This window comes from Mustela nivalis, assembly GCF_964662115.1.
Source record: "Mustela nivalis genome assembly, chromosome: 9".
Taxonomy (NCBI): domain Eukaryota; kingdom Metazoa; phylum Chordata; class Mammalia; order Carnivora; family Mustelidae; genus Mustela; species Mustela nivalis.
Genome location: NC_139028.1, coordinates 59,832,729 through 59,851,173, shown reverse-complemented (window position 1 = coordinate 59,851,173; position 18,445 = coordinate 59,832,729). Strand labels below are relative to the sequence as shown.

The 18,445-nt window shown below is 38.3% G+C and overlaps 1 protein-coding gene across 2 annotated transcripts in view; it reads right to left on the bottom strand.

The window, feature by feature from the left end:
• Positions 1 to 12,641: 12,641 nt before the first annotated feature.
• Positions 12,642 to 18,445, bottom strand: part of RSF1 (remodeling and spacing factor 1) — a 158,457-nt gene continuing 152,653 nt past the window's right edge. For both annotated transcript variants that reach the window (XM_082749528.1, XM_082749527.1), the window contains exons 15-16: positions 17,534 to 17,722; positions 12,642 to 15,195 (exon numbers count right to left, since the gene is read on the bottom strand). In XM_082749528.1, the coding sequence (XP_082605654.1) occupies positions 14,630 to 15,195; positions 17,534 to 17,722 (755 nt within the window). In that variant the 3' untranslated portion in view covers positions 12,642 to 14,629. The remainder of the gene's footprint in view (positions 15,196 to 17,533; positions 17,723 to 18,445) is intronic.

Here is an 18,445-nt window from a genome sequence, read left to right as displayed (position 1 = left end):
CAATGAAAAAGCATGAATCAGGAGGAAAGAATACAGAAAAAATAAAAATCATGAAGTGAGAAAATAAATTAGAATTGTGATTTTGTATTCTGCGCTAGTCTAAGTCTTTACATTTGATGTGACACCTATCATTGGGTTTTAACTTAAAAGGAATTGCTCCTAACCTGTTGATTTTTCAAGCATATGGATTTGAGAGGTTAATACAGTTAATGATGTTTCAGAGCTCTTACTGCTTGCATACCAGGTGCCAGGCAGCATAGTCCCCCACTATGTACAAGGTTTTCAGGAGAACATTAAGGTTAACATTAAGGTTGTGAGGGTCATTTCAGGTTCCTCCTTCGTCCTTGAATTGCAGAGCAAGGATTATCAGGGAAGATGGTGAATCTTGAAATAGGCCCAGGAGGTGAGTTCAGACAGCAATACCCTTATTTTAACAAACTACTGAGGTCCCTCTTAAATGTATAACTAGTAGAAATCACAAAGGGCAGAACATCACCACATCAGCAGACATTCTTTCAGAGTGAATGAGCAAGTGACCTAAACTGAAGAAAGCAGCTTGTGTAACAACATACAGCAGCAGAGACCTCATGGCCAGAAGTAGAAATTTAGGAAATAAGAAGTTTCAAAGCCTAACCTATTAGGGTCTAGGTCCAGGAAAATATGGACTCTTCTGCTACCTCCTCAGCTGCCACTGCCTTTCTCTGTTGAAAACCTCCCAAGTCCCCTCAGGGCTGCTGCTGACCCAGGAGCAAAAAATATGCTCTTCGTTCTCAAAGCTTCCTGCCGCCTGGGTCATCTGGCTTTTACAGATAATGGAGTGTGTTGTTTGGTTATATAAACTGTCAATTTTATTATGAAGGATCTTTGTTCAGAAAGATCTAGTTTTTTTAATCTCCAAATAAAAAGTACTAAAGGGAAATGCATTAACATATTGAGTGGTTATTTCTGAGTGGTGGGGATGTGACTAATTTTTCTTACTATCTGTTTAATAAGCATATGTAAATTTATCAGTAAAGAAGAACTCTATTTAAAAAGGCTATTAGGGGCACCTGGGTGGCTCAGTGGGTTAAGCCACTGCCTTCGGCTCAGGTCGTGATCTCAGTGTCCTGGGATCGAGTCCCGCATCGGGCTCTCTGCTCAGCAGGGAGCCTGCTTCCCTCTCTCTCTCTCTGCCTGCCTCTCCATCTACTTGTGATTTCTCTCTGTCAAATAAATAAATAAAATTAAAAAAAAAAATAAAAAAATAAAAAGGCTATTAAAGGGGCACCCCCCTTCAGCTCAGTTCATGATCCTGGAGTCCTGGGATCAAGCCACATGGACTCTCTGCTCAGTAGGGAACCTGCTTCTCCCTCTGCCCTTCCCCCTGCTTATGCTCTCTCTCTCTCAAATAAATAAATCTTTAAAAAAAAAAAAAAGGACTAATAATGGGAGAAACTCTAGGACTTAAGAGAATTGGCCTTCTCTGCTGTTACGGTGTTCAGATAGAATCCTAGAATGGCTCATTGGAATGACCCACAAAACAGTGAGGCTGAGTGCTTACTTAGCATGTAAACTGAGTTTGGTTATTAACTCTACCTCTGAATTAAAAGAAGCATAGTAGAAAGAATATTAACTTAGAGTCTTAGAAAAATACTTAATCTATGAGCCTCAGTTTTCTCTCTGTAAAATGGGAACAAGAATGCTTACTTCCTGTGATTAGGTGAGTGACAAGTGAGATTTGTTATTATTTTTAAATGTCTTATATGTAAGGCATTTTGCTAGAGATTGAGGATTGAGAGCAGATAGCCCTTGCCTATCAAACAGTAGCTGGAAAAACAATTACAGAATAGTTCATTAAGCAGTATAATATAGAATATGCAGCATCATACAGGAGCACCTAATTTGATCTGAAGGGTGAGGACAGACTTCTTGGAAGAGGTAACTTAGTGGCATCTTAAATAATTATTTAGAATTAGCCAGGTGAAAAGAAATAGGTGTATGTTGTGTATGATGAACTGTGAAATGCTGTAACATAAATTTGTATAAGGATTCAATTTTTTGAAGAATTTTCTGATGAAGTGGGGTGTCTGGGTTCTCAGTTAAGCGTCCAACTCTTGATTTCAGCTCAGGTCTTGATCTCAGAGTTGAGAATTCAAGTCCCACATTGAAAAAAAAATAGCTGATGAAGTTTATTTTATATGCTGAGATGCATGGTCCTTAAATGTATGGTTTTGACAAATACACATACAACCCTATTGATACATAAAACACATTTTCTTCTGGGCAATTATCCCTTCCAGAATCAACCACTAATCTGATTTTTATTGATTGATTTTATTACTGTAGATTAGTCTATTCTAGACCTTTATTTATTTAGTTAGTTAGTTATTTTAAGATTTACTTTTTTTTTTATTAAAGATTTTATTTATTTATTTGAGAGAGAGTGAGAGAGAGCATGAGCAAGGAGAAGGTCAGAGGGAGAAGCAGACTCCCCATGGAGGTGGGAGCCCAATGCGGGACTCGATTCCGGGACTCCGGGATCCTGACCTGAGCCGAAGGCAGTTGTCCAGCCAACTGAGCCACCCAGGCGTCCCTAAGATTTACTTATTTATTTGAGAGAGAGAGCATAAGCCAGGGAGAGAGGCAGAGGAGAGGGAGAAAGTAGACTCCCCAGTAAGCAGGAAGCTCAATTCCCAGACCGTGAGATCATGACCTGAGCCGAAGGCAGACATTTAACCCACTGAACCACGCAGGTGCCCTGAACTTTATTTATTTTTAAATAAAATTCCAATTTTTTAATAGAAATTAACAAACTGAACCTGAAATTGATATGAAATTCAAGATACCCAGAATTGTCAAAATTATGTTATAAAGAAAGAAAAAGAGATTGGAGGGCTTACTTCCTGATTTCAAAACTTAATACAGAGCTACGGTAATCAAGACTGTGTAGTACTGGCATAAGGATAGATACATAGATCAGTGGAATAAAATTAAGAGTCCAGAAGTAAACCCATACATTTCTGGTATACTGATTTTGGCAAAGATGCCAAGATAATTCAGTGAGGGAAAGAACAGTTTTTCGATAAATGGTGCTGGTATAACCAGATAACCACACAGAAAAGAATGAATTTGGACCTCTCCCTGGCATCATACACAAAAATAGCTTAGAATGAATCGGTCACCTAAACTTAAGAGCTAAACCTATAAAACTCCTAGAAAAAAACATAAAACATAAATCTTTGTGACATTGCATTAGGCAACAGTTTCTTAGGGATGACATCTAAAGCAAAAGCAAACAGAAAAAAACAAATTGGACTTCATCAAAATTAAAAACTTCTTTGTGTCAAAGGATGTCATCAAGAAAGCGAAAAGGGGCGCCTGGGTGGCTCAGTGGGTTAAAGCCTCTGCCTTCACTCAGGTCATGATCCCGGGGTCCTGGGATCGAGCCCCGCATCAGGCTCTCTGCGTAGCAGGGAGCCTGCTTCCCTTCCTCTCTCTCTGCCTGCCTCTCTGCCTACTTGTGATCTCTGACTGTCAAATAAATAAATAAAATCTTAAAAAAAAAAAAAAAAGAAAGAAAGCAAAAAGAAAATCTGAAGAATTGGAGAAAATATTTGCAATTCAAGTTATATATTTGGTAAGGATTGGCATCCATAATAAATAAAGGACTTATAACTTAACAATAAAAATACAGATAATCCAGTTAAAAAGTGGGCAAAGGATCTAAACATGTGTTTCTGAAAATAAGTTAAACAATGGACCAATAAGCACATGAGAAGATGCTCAATATCGTTAATCTCCAGGGAAATGCAAGTCAAACCACAATGAGAAACCACTTCATATCCACTTGGATGACTATAATAAAAAGAGACCAACAATAATAAGCATTACTGCTGTGGAGAAATTGGAACCCTCCTGCCTTGCCAGTTAGAATGTAAAAATAATGCAGATGGGGGCACCTAGGTGGCTCAGCTGCCTTCGGCTCAGGTCATGATCCCAGGGTCCTGGGATCGAGCCCCCCATCAGGCTCTCTGCTCAGTGGGGAGCCTGCTTCCCCCTCTCTCTCTGCCCGCCTCTCTGCCTACTTGTGATCTCTATCTGTCAAATAAATAAAATCTTAAAAAAAATATAATGAAGATGCTGCGTAAACCAATTTAGCAGTTCCTGAAAATGTGCAACAAGAATTACCATGTAATAGCGATTCCATTCCTAGGTATGTACCTAAGAGAATTTAAAATAGTTCCACGCAAAACCTGTACTCAAATGCTTATTCATAATAGCCCCACAGAGGAAATAATCCAAATATCCACCAACCGATGAATTAATAAACAACATGGTAGAATATTATTCATCCATAAAAAGAACTGCAGTACTGATTGATGCTAAAACATGGATGAAGTCATGAAAACATGCTAAATGAAAGAAGTCAGACACAAAAAGCCACATTTTGTATGATTTCATTTATATAAAATGTCCAGAACGGGCAAGTCCTTATACACAGAAAGTAGATTAATGGTTGCCAGGGTCTGAGGGGAAGGGGACAATGGTGACTGCCCGTAATACTGGGTTTCTTTTGGGGATGATGACAACCTTGTAAATACACTAAGGGCCTTTAAATTGTACATCTTTAAATGGTGACTTTTATGGTACCTGAATTATATCTCAATTTAAAAACCAAGAAGAAAGGTTTTTAAGTGAAATTTGTCAGAACTTTTGTTTTGGAAACCACTGTGCAAACACATCTAGATTATTAGAAGTGGCTGTGTCTCAGAGAGGAAAATCATCACAAAGACTGCTTCCTAGCCCTCTCTTCCCCTTTCATATGCCTTTTCTGGTTGTGGGTTCTTGCCTCTTTAGCACTGTCCTGATTCTTCTTACAACATCTCCCAGTTAAAACTCCAGCCCTGCCTTCTGGATCAGTCTGAATCTGAAGCCAACTTTCCAGTTTTCCAAAATTGAGCCAGCTTGCTTCTCTTAAGCCCTAGTTAGTATCGAAATTCCTCCTTGTTTAGGGGTGCCTGGGTGGCTCAGTTGTTAAGTGTCTGCCTTCACCTTGGATCATGGTCCCAGGAGCCTGGGATTGAGTCCCACATTGGGCTCCCTATTCCATGGGGAGCCTGCCCCTCTCTCTCTCACTGTCTCTCATGAACAAATAAGTAAAATCTTTAAAAAAAAAAAAAAAAGAAATATGTGAGAGACAGATTAAATGAAGGACAGGCTGACACTTTTGTTTTCCAGGATAGAGGTTTGTACAGAAAGGAGTATAGAGGGGTAGGAGCCAAATAAGATCACTGAGATGTGAAGACCTATAGGAGGCAAGGGGGAAGGGGCCAGATCGGGGACACAGAAGTGATGTGACAAGCACAGGAGATACCTCGTTCTTGGAGACAGGCTGGAGAGAAGGATGAGTGCTCCAGTGTGGATAAAGTAGCTCTGTAATGGACAAGAAGATTTTTAGGACCTTAAGGAACTCATGCAAAGTCATTGAAGGGTCAAAATGATACAATCATTCATTTCACCCAACATTTAATTTAGTTTCAGTAGAATATTTCATCAGTTTTTTCAAAAGATTTTATTTTATTTGAGAGGGAAAGAGCAAGCAAATGAGCAGTGGTGGGGAGGGGCAGAGGAAGAGGGAGAAGCAGAATCCCTCTTGAGCAGAGGGCCTGACATGTGGCTCAATCCCTGGACACTGAGATCATGACCTGAGCCAAAGGCAGATGCTTAACTGACTGAGCCAACCGATTTTATAATTGTGCTCTTCTCATGGTCCCATATAGTACATCAATTCAGTTTTTAAAAATTCTTCTACATCCTCTGGTCTCATAATCTGAAAGAGATGTGGACTGACAGCCATTCTCTAGACTCACTCAGCTCCAGAAAAGACTCTTTTAAACTCAAGGCTGCCACAGCACTGTCACCTCCATTTAACTCATTCTGTTTAAGATAAATAAACCACTGGGAAAATGTAGCTGGTCGTTTCTTACCAGCACAGATTAGCTTTCAGTCCATTAAGTGAAAATCTGCTTTAAGAAGTTTTTTACCTAAATAGTTAATCAGTATTTTTATAAGTAATCTCTGTGCCCAATGTGGGTCTCAAATTCATGACCCTGAGATCATAGAGTTGCATGCTCCACCTGCTGAGCCAGCCAGATGCCCCAGTTAATTGGTATTGTCTTAAAATATTTTATTTATTTATTTACTTTTTTTTTTAAAGATTTTATTTATTTATTCGACAGAGAGAAATCACAAGTAGATGGAGAGGCAGGCAGAGAGAGAGAGGGAAGCAGGTTCCCTGCTGAGCAGAGAGCCCGATGCGGGGCTCGATCCCAGGACCCTGAGATCATGACCTGAGCTGAAGTCAGCGGCTTAACCCACTGAGCCACCCAGGCGCCCCTATTTATTTATTTACTTGAGAGAAAGAGAGGGAGGGGTGGGGAGAGGCAAGGTAGGAGAAGGAGAGAAGCAGGTGCCTGACATGTGGGGCTCAACCTCAACTTGATCTCACGATCCTGAGATCATGCCCTGAGCTGAAATCAAGAATCAGATGCTGGGCCACCCAGGAGCTCCAATTTATTTATTTTAGAGAGAAAGAGAGCACACAAGCATGAGTAGGGGAGGGCAGTGGGAGTGGGGGAGAGAGAATCTCAAGCAGATGTCCCACTGAGCGCGAAGCCCCTTGTGGGGCTGGATCTTAGCACCCTGAAATCATTATCTGAGCCAAAAATCAAGAGTTGGTCACCCAACCCAACTGAGCCACCCAGGCATTGCAGTTAATCAGTGTTTTAAATCAGATTTGCAAACAGTGGTGAATTCCACTAATTTGTTTGTTAAAAAGAGAGAGAGAGAGTTCACTGTCAATCTTACTATACCCCAGAATATATAAACATTTGTAGATGAGTCATACTCAGGATTTTTGCAAGTGCCCCTTAATGTCATCTGGTCCAACCACTTTTTGAATGTATTGATCTGTTACATTGCTGCCAAGTAGTGGTTCAGCCTAAACCTAAACAACCCCTATTGCTGAGAATTCACTTCCAAAGTTGTTATTACAGAACTCTAAAAAAGTTTCCCATAGAATAAATAAAAGCTTTTGCCTTTCGGCTTGTGTGCCCTCTGGTCTAGTTCTGTGCTCCCACAGGCCCACACTGAACAAACAAGAACAAGGCCTCTTTAATGAGTCAGTTCTCTAGAAGCTTAAAAGAAATCTTTCAATAGACAGACTTCTAATACCTATAATTCACCTAGCTGGCATACAGCCTTAAAAGTAACTTTGGGCAAATCGATACACTTGCAAATTTACTTTCTTTCTTTCTTCCTTTTTTTTTAAAAAGACTTCATTTATTTGACAGAGAGAGAGATCATAAGCAGGCAGAGAGAGGGGGAAGCAGGTTCTCTTCTCAGCAGGGAGCCTGATGCGGGGCTCTATCCCAGGACCCTGAGATCATGACCTAAGTTGAAGGCAGAGTCTTAACCCACTGAGCCACCCAGGTGCCCCTACTTTCTGGATAGTAGAAAACAATTCATTTTCCCCTTAGATGACAAAATTTTCAGGCTTCATCAACTATTGCTGAAAATTCTTAGCCTTCTCTGTGCCATGAAGTTTGAAATAAACTAAGTTTGCAAACACATGATGCTAACTACATCAAATTATTTAAATTTTTTATTATGACAATTGACATATATTAAGTGAAAGAAATGACAGAAGTATTATAATAAAACATTTTGAAAGAAAAAAGTTACACAATTAGGCCAATAGCTATAAAATAGCTTTAGGCCTGGCTTATAACACCAAGAGTTCTGATCAGACTGTAGTGAAACATTGAACATTTCATTAACAAAAAATATTGGCACCAGCCACAACATATTTTGGTTGTCACTTACAAGGAATATTATATTTAAACAAGTACGCACTGCAATTCTAACACACTAGGTGTTCATACACTGCAGTTAACCCCTGAAGCTTTAAGCTACCAGGAATTCCCATATTTTCTATGCACAAAATTTACTTTGTGCATTATTGGAATCACATTTCCAGTTTTCAAATCTCCCCCCCCAACACACACACACACACATGCAGTACATTATATGTGGCAGAGAGCACTCCAGCTTCCCCTGTTTGACTAACAGCGCGTTCCTGATTACCTCCACAGTTTTATGCCAATCTTGGAGCTTCTGCTTTAGCTCTCATCTCCTAGAAATAAAATAAAGCATTCTGAGACCCTATTCCAGCAATAATTTTTTTATGCATAGGAAAATAAAGCATTTCATATAAGCATGTCTGAAAATCCAAGAGGCATTTGACCAAATACTCCCTGAATCTCAGCTACTATTACTTTAAAATCAAAATGAAATTTAACATATACCATTCACAAATTCTTATCTGGAATTTGTCTTCTTCACCTGGAAATTCATGATTCCCAGGCTTCTCCTCTGAATGGATGAAGCTAGCAAAGAAACGGACAATCCCACATTAGCTGACAATAGATTAAGGTAGTTTAGATAGACACACTTAGATGAATTTAATTAGATGAATTTAATTCTTTATAAGGATACACCTGTGCTATATAGACGAGGAGTTAGAATGGTAAAATTATCAGACAGCAAACATACTGGTGTCTTAATATAAGTCACGGTGAAATGTGCCATGTAAAAGACTGCTAGAATCAGCAACACTACAAGCTTTAAAGATACTTTTCATCAAATGTGGAGAGAATTGGGATTTGAATCTGATATCCCTTCCAGCAGAAAAATATTCCTGTGGCATTAAGTCTACTGAATAACAAGAACCAAATCAAGTAATTCTAGTTTTCCCCTTCTTTTACATACTGAAAAGAAGCCAAGCTCTGCCTCAACCCACCCCGCCTATCCCTGCATGGGACACTCCCTTTCAAGGTATATCCAAAACCTCCCCGGCAGGTTTGGGCAAGCTACAATTCAGATATTAAGAAACTACTTCGCTAAGAGAACAAAATACCAGACCAACATTGAGAATACCCTACTTAGGCATCACGAAAATTGCACACTATAATATGCTGTTAACTGCCAAATTTAGGCTATTATAGCTGTTCCGAAATTGAAAATTCATTTACAATAATATAAACTAGATCCATGTGTGCACATGTGTGTGTATGTTTGTGTATATACGTGTTTGTGTATAATTTTCATGCAATGATCTTAAAGCTTTGGAGACAAGGGTTATTAACCGAATTCCAAGGCTTGTCCACATAGCAGTATTGACATGCACCAACTCTGCTAAAGGGTAGGAAAATGAAAAAGACCATGGCACAGATTTTTAAACAATTTTAGGTTTAATTACATATGCACCTGTAGATGTTCTAGCATAAACACAATTGTAAAAATCTACAACCTATTTTAGGGTATTTTTCCACCTCCCAACCCTTAGAAGCTGTACAGTTATATAAAAAATGTGACTCTCAAGCAAAATAAACTTTTTTTTTTGCAACATACAAAATAAGTTAAATGATTCAGAAGGTCTTGAGCCATTAAGTATCCCAATGACTGTGTTCTGGCCATCCATAAGCATGACATGCAGCTCCTGGTCCATGACCAGAACTCAATAAATACAGGTCAAACAAAACCCCAAACACTTAAATTAGATTTCTTTAGAAAGTGATGAAAGTCAAGAAAATATATAATTAGGGTTAACAATTCCATTCTTAACTTACATCATCCAGTGGCAAAATGAACAAGGCAGGTCACTCAGTCCTTAGTGCATTTACTAGCTTGTACCGGTTTGGCAAAAAACAAAAATGTAGTTCCTTTAAATGTTTTTTCTCATTCAAAATGTCTAAGGAGCTTAATTAATAAATTTCTATTCATCTAATAATTTGTTATGCCCTCTCATATAACTTAAGCATAGGATAGATCTATCTTAAAAGTTACTAAAATAAAAATAACATTTTCATTAACTGAAATCACCATTTCCCAGAATGAAATTGTAAAAATATAAAATGAAAAAAAAATTGAGCTCACATGACCAAAATGAGGGGAAAAATATCCACTACTGGGGTCCTATTCTAATCAATTTCTGAGAGGGTTTATGCAAACAAAAGGAGCATTGTATAATCTAAAGTGGTTCTATACCAAGCACACTACAGTTTGGCTTACAAAGACTGCTTGCTTGCTAGGGAATGACTCTTCTTCGATGTATATTACATAATTACTTAGCAATTCTTGGCACTGAAAAAATGATAAATGATATTTAAGTTGAAGTAAAATATCTTGAAAACAAATTATTACATGTACACATAACACAATAACCCAGTTTAAATACACTGATAGCAAAGGGCCTTGTCTTTTCGGATTGGTATAAAAATAAGACAATCAGCAGCTGAACTGCCACTTGCAAAGTAGGTTTACAGGTACACACTGGGAATGGTGGATAAAATAGGAATGGATTTTGTTCTAAGAAGGTCTAATAATATTAAGCAGGGGATAGGTAGATTATAGCAGATATGCAGTCTTGGCATTCTTACTTCTTAGGGAATCAGTAATATTTTCTTAGAGTATCAAATCAAGAAGAGGAACTTCACTATTTTTTTCTAGACCTTCTGTAATTAAATGTTCTAAATTTCACATCAGTCACAATTATTCGTCTTATGTCTTTTTGCGATGTCAGTGATTTCAAAGGATTCATTTTTAATTGCTAACATCTAAAGTATGTATACACATATTAATTTATATATATACATACAAATATGTATGTTCTATTTTTTAAAAAAGATCTGGGTCTGTGAATACTTGTTCTATAGCTGTGAAGCAATCCCGGACCTGTTTCACTGTGTTGGTGAAGGGCAGAATTCACAACTTTTTCTGAATATTCAATTAATAGATTCCTTGGGTCCCTTCCAGTCATATGGTAGAACTAGCGCATGGTTAACATTGCTCGTCCCCACAAACATAAGCTAAAAAGGCATTCTTTGTGACAAAGTAAATTCCATCAATTCCATTTAAAAACTCCCAACATTTTCCCACTATTTTACCCTGAAGCAAGTAATGCCTACATTTTTCTTAGTATATATACTTTGCTTAGATGCATACTATGGTATGGGCTCTATCAACCAAAACGTGAAAACTGGAGTTTGGAATATCCTTTTAAAATTTGTTTGTTTAAAAATGTTTTTTTCAACAACATTTTTAGCATCCTAAGTCCTTGGTTCTTTGGCAGGTCATATAAAAAAAAAAAAAAAGACTATCAGTAGACAAGAATTTATTCTAAACAAAACTCCTCTTTATTATCTGCATATGCAACCTTGACCAGCTGGAAAAACAAATGTCAAGGAAACCCAACCTTAATGTTATCTAGTTAACTCTTGAAAAGCTCTCTGCCATCATTCTCTAATAATGTGCCAACAATGGAAAATGTTTTACACTACACCCTATTTCATTGACACAAGTCTACAAAACCAAAATGTGTATTTTCAGTCTGAGTTCCTTTCATGTATTTTAATTCAAAGCTTCTGCTTTGTGAAAACTTGGCTACTTTTCAAACTTTTACAGAAATGCGCACTAAATATTCTGCGCACTAAACTACATCTCCCCTTAATACACATGCTAGACTGTGCAGTATGACGCTGGGAGTCCACCTGTATTTCAAAAAAGGATCCAAGTACTAAAGCACTCTATTTAATGGCAGCTAGAGATGGATCTAGATCCACGGTTAGTACTCTGAGGATCCAAGATGTTCGAAATTCTAGAGGAACTGCTGCTTTCCTATACTCTGTCCAGTTCCTAATGACTGAATTAAATCTTTGGATACAGGACATTTACTTTTTTCTACATTTTTTTTTTAACTTCTTCAAAGCATGTTCACTTAGTATTTCAATGAGCTCAAGACTCTATGAAGGACTAAATCTAATCATCAAGCAGCAGAATTGGTTTTGAACTGTCCAACATTTAATTGCCCATAATTAACCTGTCTGCATAATAGTTTGTAAGTTCAGCTGCTTGGATTGCACTCTTTGTAGATGAAACAGTAAATTGGCTTAATCAGAATATAAGGTTAGAAGGCAGACATTCATTATCAAGTTCACAAACACTTAATTCAAGTTTGGTAAATTAACAGGCAGCAAAAGTGTTATCATAACCCATGTCAGTGGGACCTATGCTAACTTGTACTCAGTCTTTACTCTGGTAACAATGACCTTTTGCTCTCTGTAAGAGAAAGGTAAAAAGAATACCTTTATTTCACATTAGGCATCCTGTAAAATAAATAATCTACCCCACTGGATACTTCTTATCACTTGCTTAACAATGGAGTGGTGGAAGCAGGAGCTGGTGTGTCCAGAGGTAGAGACAGCGTACGTGGGAATTTCTACATGGTAGTGGCTTTACCCAGCTGCAGGACTAAAATGGTAGAGGAAGAATGGGGGCAGGGGAGGCCCCTCCACACATTCTAACCACTTACCTTTCACTAGTAGGAATCCTTCTATTGACTGCCTGTTGGATAGTTAAAAAGGGTAACTAACATCCTCACCCAACTTTCAAACAAATGAACAAGCCTGGCTAAAAAAAGCTTGGTACGTGAATATGGCTCCTTACGTAACCCTGCTCTGTGTCTGTGATTGTGAGCCCTTCCCTCCCTTCCAGTGGAACACTGTCTCAAAATAAAAAATCACAACTTGCTTGGAACCACATGCTATTGGTGCATCCTATTTTTAGGTTGCTTTCATTATTTTATTTTTTTATACAGATACATATACATTGCTAGAATCAAAGCAAAAATATTAATGGGCAGGTACTACACAACTAAAGTGAAACAAAACAAAACAAACAAAAGAACCAACAAATGAAAACAACAGCTATAAACTTTCAAGGCCAAAAGAGAAGATTTAAGGGCAACACCTGTGGAAAGGAAAAGAAGGAGTATAAAGTTTCTAGAGAGGTATTTATAATGCAAGTCTAATGCCAGCTTTTTAATAATAAAAAAGAGAAGTGCTTTACTATACACTGACTAGCACATATAATGCTTAATTTGGAAAGAAAAATTAACAAAGTTCCTTGGGCCAGCAGCAGATATGGTGTGTCCATTGCCGGCAACAGACACAACACCGGAACAGAAAAACCCAAATCCCAGGGCAAAAGTATTCACAGAAGTAATGGCTGAAGGCTTCAGAATTTGACAGGCAAGGTTTAATCACAAGTGCTACACTTTGTACAATGTTATTTATGGCTCTGCCTGAAATTTTACAGCTGTAACAGTAACTAAATAAGACAAAGTTCATATTTTAGTGTCAATTACATGTTAGATATTTAGTTATAAACCCCTTTTTCTTGAAACAAAGGGCTTCTCTTTCATGAAAGTGTTGAGATGTTTGAAATGGATGTCATGCCCATTAAGTATATTGGCGGTTCTCAATCAACTCTAGGTTGGTCGTGTGACTATTAATGAATTTTAATAGAAGTCTAATGGCCAGAGGCCAAAACTACATTCAAACCCTGCTAATATATCCAGGCAGATAGGAAATTCCAACACACACACATACACACACATATACACACACATACATGCTAAAACTCAAACTAAAAACCTCCCAAAGGAACTGCTTTGTTTGTAGACTTCAATTTGAAGTAGATACTAAGGGCAAGAATAGACCAGTTAAAATTCACCTGAAAATCCTTTCCCCGTCATCAAATGTGCTAAAATACCGCTGTCAGCTTAGCATCTCTTCATGTATGTTATGTATAGATGTTTTTCTTTCCAAATGGGATATTTCAGATATTTAAATAGTAAGTGGCCAGAAGATAAGAGTTATACTTGCTGCAAAGTTTACAGTCCACCTTGGCCTAAAGAAAGACCGTGCTTATTTCACTAATAACTCTCCATTGATAAGATATTCGAGGCCACCTCATCACCACTGCATAAAGCTGCTTAAAAAAAATTTGCTGCTAGCACAATCTGGTTGTCAAAGCTTCATTATACATTTTACTGTACAAATGTTTTTCAGATGATTTTTTTTTTTAAACAAGAAACTCCGCTATAACAGAAACTCAGGTTAGAGTTTTTAATGATGGTGCTTTCTCCATCTCTTCTTTATTAAGTGTGGTTATCTCCAATAGTAAACAAGTTGATATCATGAATGCTGTTACTGAATGACTCATGTATGATGTTATCTACAGTTCTCAAACTGCAACAATACAGACTGGAACTTTTAAACAGTCTGTTCATCATCACCTATGCCATGAATGTTTAAATATAATATATATTTAATATGAAAAAGCTAAAGCACAAGTGCTTTCTCCCACCCCTAATTCTATTTTGGGCCCTCACAGATTCGGAATGCATTCTTATCCACCCTTTTTCACAAAGTCAGGAGAGCTCAGGAAATATAAAGTCAAAAATATACAAATCTTTGTTGTTATTATAATAAGATTTTTTCCATGAATGAAATTACCAAGGACCATGAACTTGGAAAAAGAAAATCAAAAGGAATTTACAGCAATTATTTATCTTCAAAGTTCAAAACTGGTCACTTCACAGAAAGACTTCAGGATTTGTTGAAATTTTTCTTCTAAAAAGTCATTCTGTAGTGGAGTTTTCTAGGAAAAATAAAACAGCTTTTAATAACTGGCCCGCTGGTGTGAGAGCTACCGTGGAATAAATTAGCACAAAAATGGAAAAAAAGTCTTATAACTGTTCACTGTTACAGACATAATCAACAAGGTCAGTCACTCTTAAAAGCTCATCTTCCTCTTCTTCTGGTGCCCCTGCCTCCTGCCCTCCATTTGTCCCATTGGGGGCCAGGCTCGCACTGGCTGTGCTGTTGTCCTTGGGGGTCTGAGGCTTCTCAGCTGGCTTGCCAATCAAGTTCTCAATGGCTTTGCCAGGACTCTGTCCATTGGTGGAAGGCAAGTCCACTAAGCTATAGTCCAAAGGGCTCCCCACCTTGCCTACATTTTCAAAGTCCTCTTCCTCATCGCTGTCTATCCGGTAGGGCTTCTTGGTGCTCTCCTGTTCTGCGGGCAGGACCCTGGGCTGGCTGTCCTGGGCAGGCTGATCTGCATCTCCATGAGCATTGTCACAACTCTCCTCCTCGTCTGTCTCAATCCGGTGCAGCCGTTTTCGAGATGGTTTGCCTTCTTCTTCCTCATCTGCTTCTGAATACTCATCTGTGCTTCGACCTCGCTTGCGAACTGACCGCTTTGATTCTTTAGCTAGCTCATCATCTTCAGAGTTCTTGGACATATAGCTCTCTAGAATAAACAGCACATTTAAGCCATCGACACAGTTAACGATAACAGATTTACAAGTAATTTTCCTTTTCCTCCCCATATTCACCCCATATCCTGCTTGCAGACTTGCCCATGTATCCTATTTCCCTCCAATAACTGGCCTTATTTCTCCATCCTCTCAGGCCTGTTAACAATCCACAGAATGACCCATTGTGTGTTTTTTAATTAAGATTTTAGGAAAGAACAAAATCCCATTTCTTAGAAAACAAACAGGATGATCCTTAAATTAGATGAAGATAGGGTGGTCACAAACTGAGAAACTCCTATCCACTATCCTTCCAATTATGGAATCATGTATACAGACTGATAAGGAAAGATTAAACTGAGCACCCAACTCTGGGCATCTGAAACAGTGTGCTAACCCCTAACCCGTATTATTAAATGTCCTTCCTTGGCAGTCTTTCAATGTCTTCTTGTTGTCTGTATTTACATCTGGTTGGTCTCACCTAATCTCATGGCTTGGCATCTATATGCTGATGACCTTGTTCTAGGCCACCCCTAAATTCCAGACTCATGTATCAACAACCCGCCAACCCAACAACTATGCTGGGATTCCTAAACAGGCATTTCAAACCTGGTATGTCATGAACCAAGGTCCTACACTTCTGCCTCAAACCTGCACTGCTCTGGTCTCCCCGGTCTGAGTCACCGGCAGCTCTAGTGTTCTAATCACTTAGTCATATTTTGATTGTTTTCTTTGTCCCATTTAACCAAACAGTAAATCCTCTTTGTCTACCTTCACAAGGTAGCCCTTTCACCCCTTCTACCCCTTTCCTACTACTGTCCTAGTTTCACCCACCATCACCTCTTACTGGGCCTGTTTCAGTGAGTTCCCAATGGGTCTTCTAGATTCTGCCCTTCTCCCCTTAAATTTATTCATAACACAGCTACCACAGCAAATTAACATATAAGTCAGATCATATCACTGCTCTGCTCAAACTCCTCTAATTATTTCTCTCCTCACAGAGAATAAACTCCAAAGTTTATACTATACAATGGCCTACCATGCTATCCCATATGGTAGTCACTACTCACGTGTAGCTATTGTAAATTTAAATAAAACTTGATTTACAAAGTGTTTACACAAACAGGTGGCTGTAGTTGTGGACTACTCTCTTCGTGTTGGGACCCCTGCTGATCTCTTATCATCTCACGCAATTCTTCCCTTCAATCATTCTCTTTCCACCACCCTGGCCTCCTTTTTCTCCATTCCTGAACGCCCCAGTCACAAAGCTGCCTCCAGGCCTTCACGTTAGTTGCCCCATCTGCCTGTATCACTCTTGTTTCAGATAAATGCATGACACACACCAACATTATGCCAGGTCTTTACTCAAATGTGGTCTTCTTAATGAGGAGTTCCTGTGGTGCCCTATGTGAGATCCCAGTCACTCTTCCCAACCCAGCTCCTCTTTCAATCCTTTATTCTTCCACACAGCATTTATCCCCATCTAATACAGCATCCGTTCTACTTACTTATCTTGATTATCTCTCCCCCTAATTAAAATAAGGGTTACATGGGAGTTACAGATTTTTGGCTGTTCTGTTCACTTTTCCAGTCACAGTGCCCAGAATAGTGACCAGTGCAGTATTTGTTTTTAATAGTTGAATTACTGAATTTGTTTATCTTTAATGACACATGAAGATAAATACACACAATCAGATGTTCATCTCCTTTCTTTAGTCTCCCAAGTTCAACTATTTCTTCCCTTTCTTTCCTGGCTTGGGCTCAAACTTAACTGATTAGGATCTTTGAAATCTTCAAGACAGATAATAAATAATGGAGAATTATGTAAAGGTTAGAATCATTTAAAAGAACTGGAATAACCACAAGACTAAATGGGTATCACGAATTCACATTTTAGAGCTTTTCCTATACTCCTGGCATGGAGCACAGCTAAAACTATTAAGAAATAAAACCAACTGAAGCACACCGTCAAGTTGGAAAGAGACAGCAGGTCCCTGTATTTGCAACTGTTTAATTATCTGGGGAATAGGTTATCTCAAAATGAGGCCCATGAATAATAAGGGAGCAGAAGAATTCTTGCTCAGATCTTAATTTTCCAAGACTTGTCTATCTCAGTGAAAAATTATTACAATGGAGATATTAAAAATTAGCATCTTATCAAGTATCATTTATTTTAACTGTAAAGGGATCGGGCAAAAAATAATGGATTTTATCTCAAAGATATCACTGCTTATTACTGAATTTCTATGAAATGTTACAGAACCACAATCCTGAGTTTATAGCTTCTATTAATGCCTTGTCCAAACTTCTATAAATTGGAGATCTACTCCTTACCTTCACTCTCTGAGCTGGAAAGCCTACGCTTGTGAACTCGTCTGATTTCTTTCCCACGTCGTAAACTCTTCTGGGAACCATCACTTTCGGAATCTTCTTTGTAGTTAATTTGTCTTTTCTGGTTCCTCCTTGACCGCCTCCGCCGAGTTTCTACAAAATCATCACTAAAATCATCGCTAAAATCACTTTCTGTTCAAGAAAAAAGAAATAACAAAATTCAAGTCTATTAAAGAGAAATGTAATTAGCCTAGGTTATAAAAATGTAAAGCTCTTAGTAAGTAGGATTCAGTAATAACAATTTTTAAGTTAATAATAATGGTTTTAAGTCGCCCTTTTCATGGGGCTCAAACTCACGAGCCCAAGACCAACAGTCACATACTCTACTGACTGAGCCAGCCAGGCACCACTCACTGTAAGTCTCTTATTTTCCTCTTAGTAGTATGAGTAAATGTGTAGGGGTCTTTAATCCCAAAGCTCACTAATGTTTCTTATTAGCAGCCACTGTTTGAGAGTAGATGTTTTACACGATTTATTTAGCTCATTCAACCTAAAGCTACCCAGCCAGCTATATAGCTGCTCTTCTTGGTGACTATTTGGTTACTATTCTGCCTCAAAATAACCTGTTGTTCCCATGTGTACAGATGTCTGGTACAGTTATAACTTCACAATGTACTGCACAGATTAAAATCTCTAATCCCAGAAAACTGACAAACCTGTTTTAAAGAAGTATAGAGTTGGGAGTTACAGTTCTGGCTTCCCCACGGAAATCAAATCTGCTAACTATAGTACACAGGGCTACCTCAGCTCTCAAAGTGTTGTTACATAGCACTATCCTTACCATCTCTGCATAGTAAACCAGAGACTATGACCTTGTGTTAGAGCAGTTTTTCAGGGGTGCTAACGAATTCCACT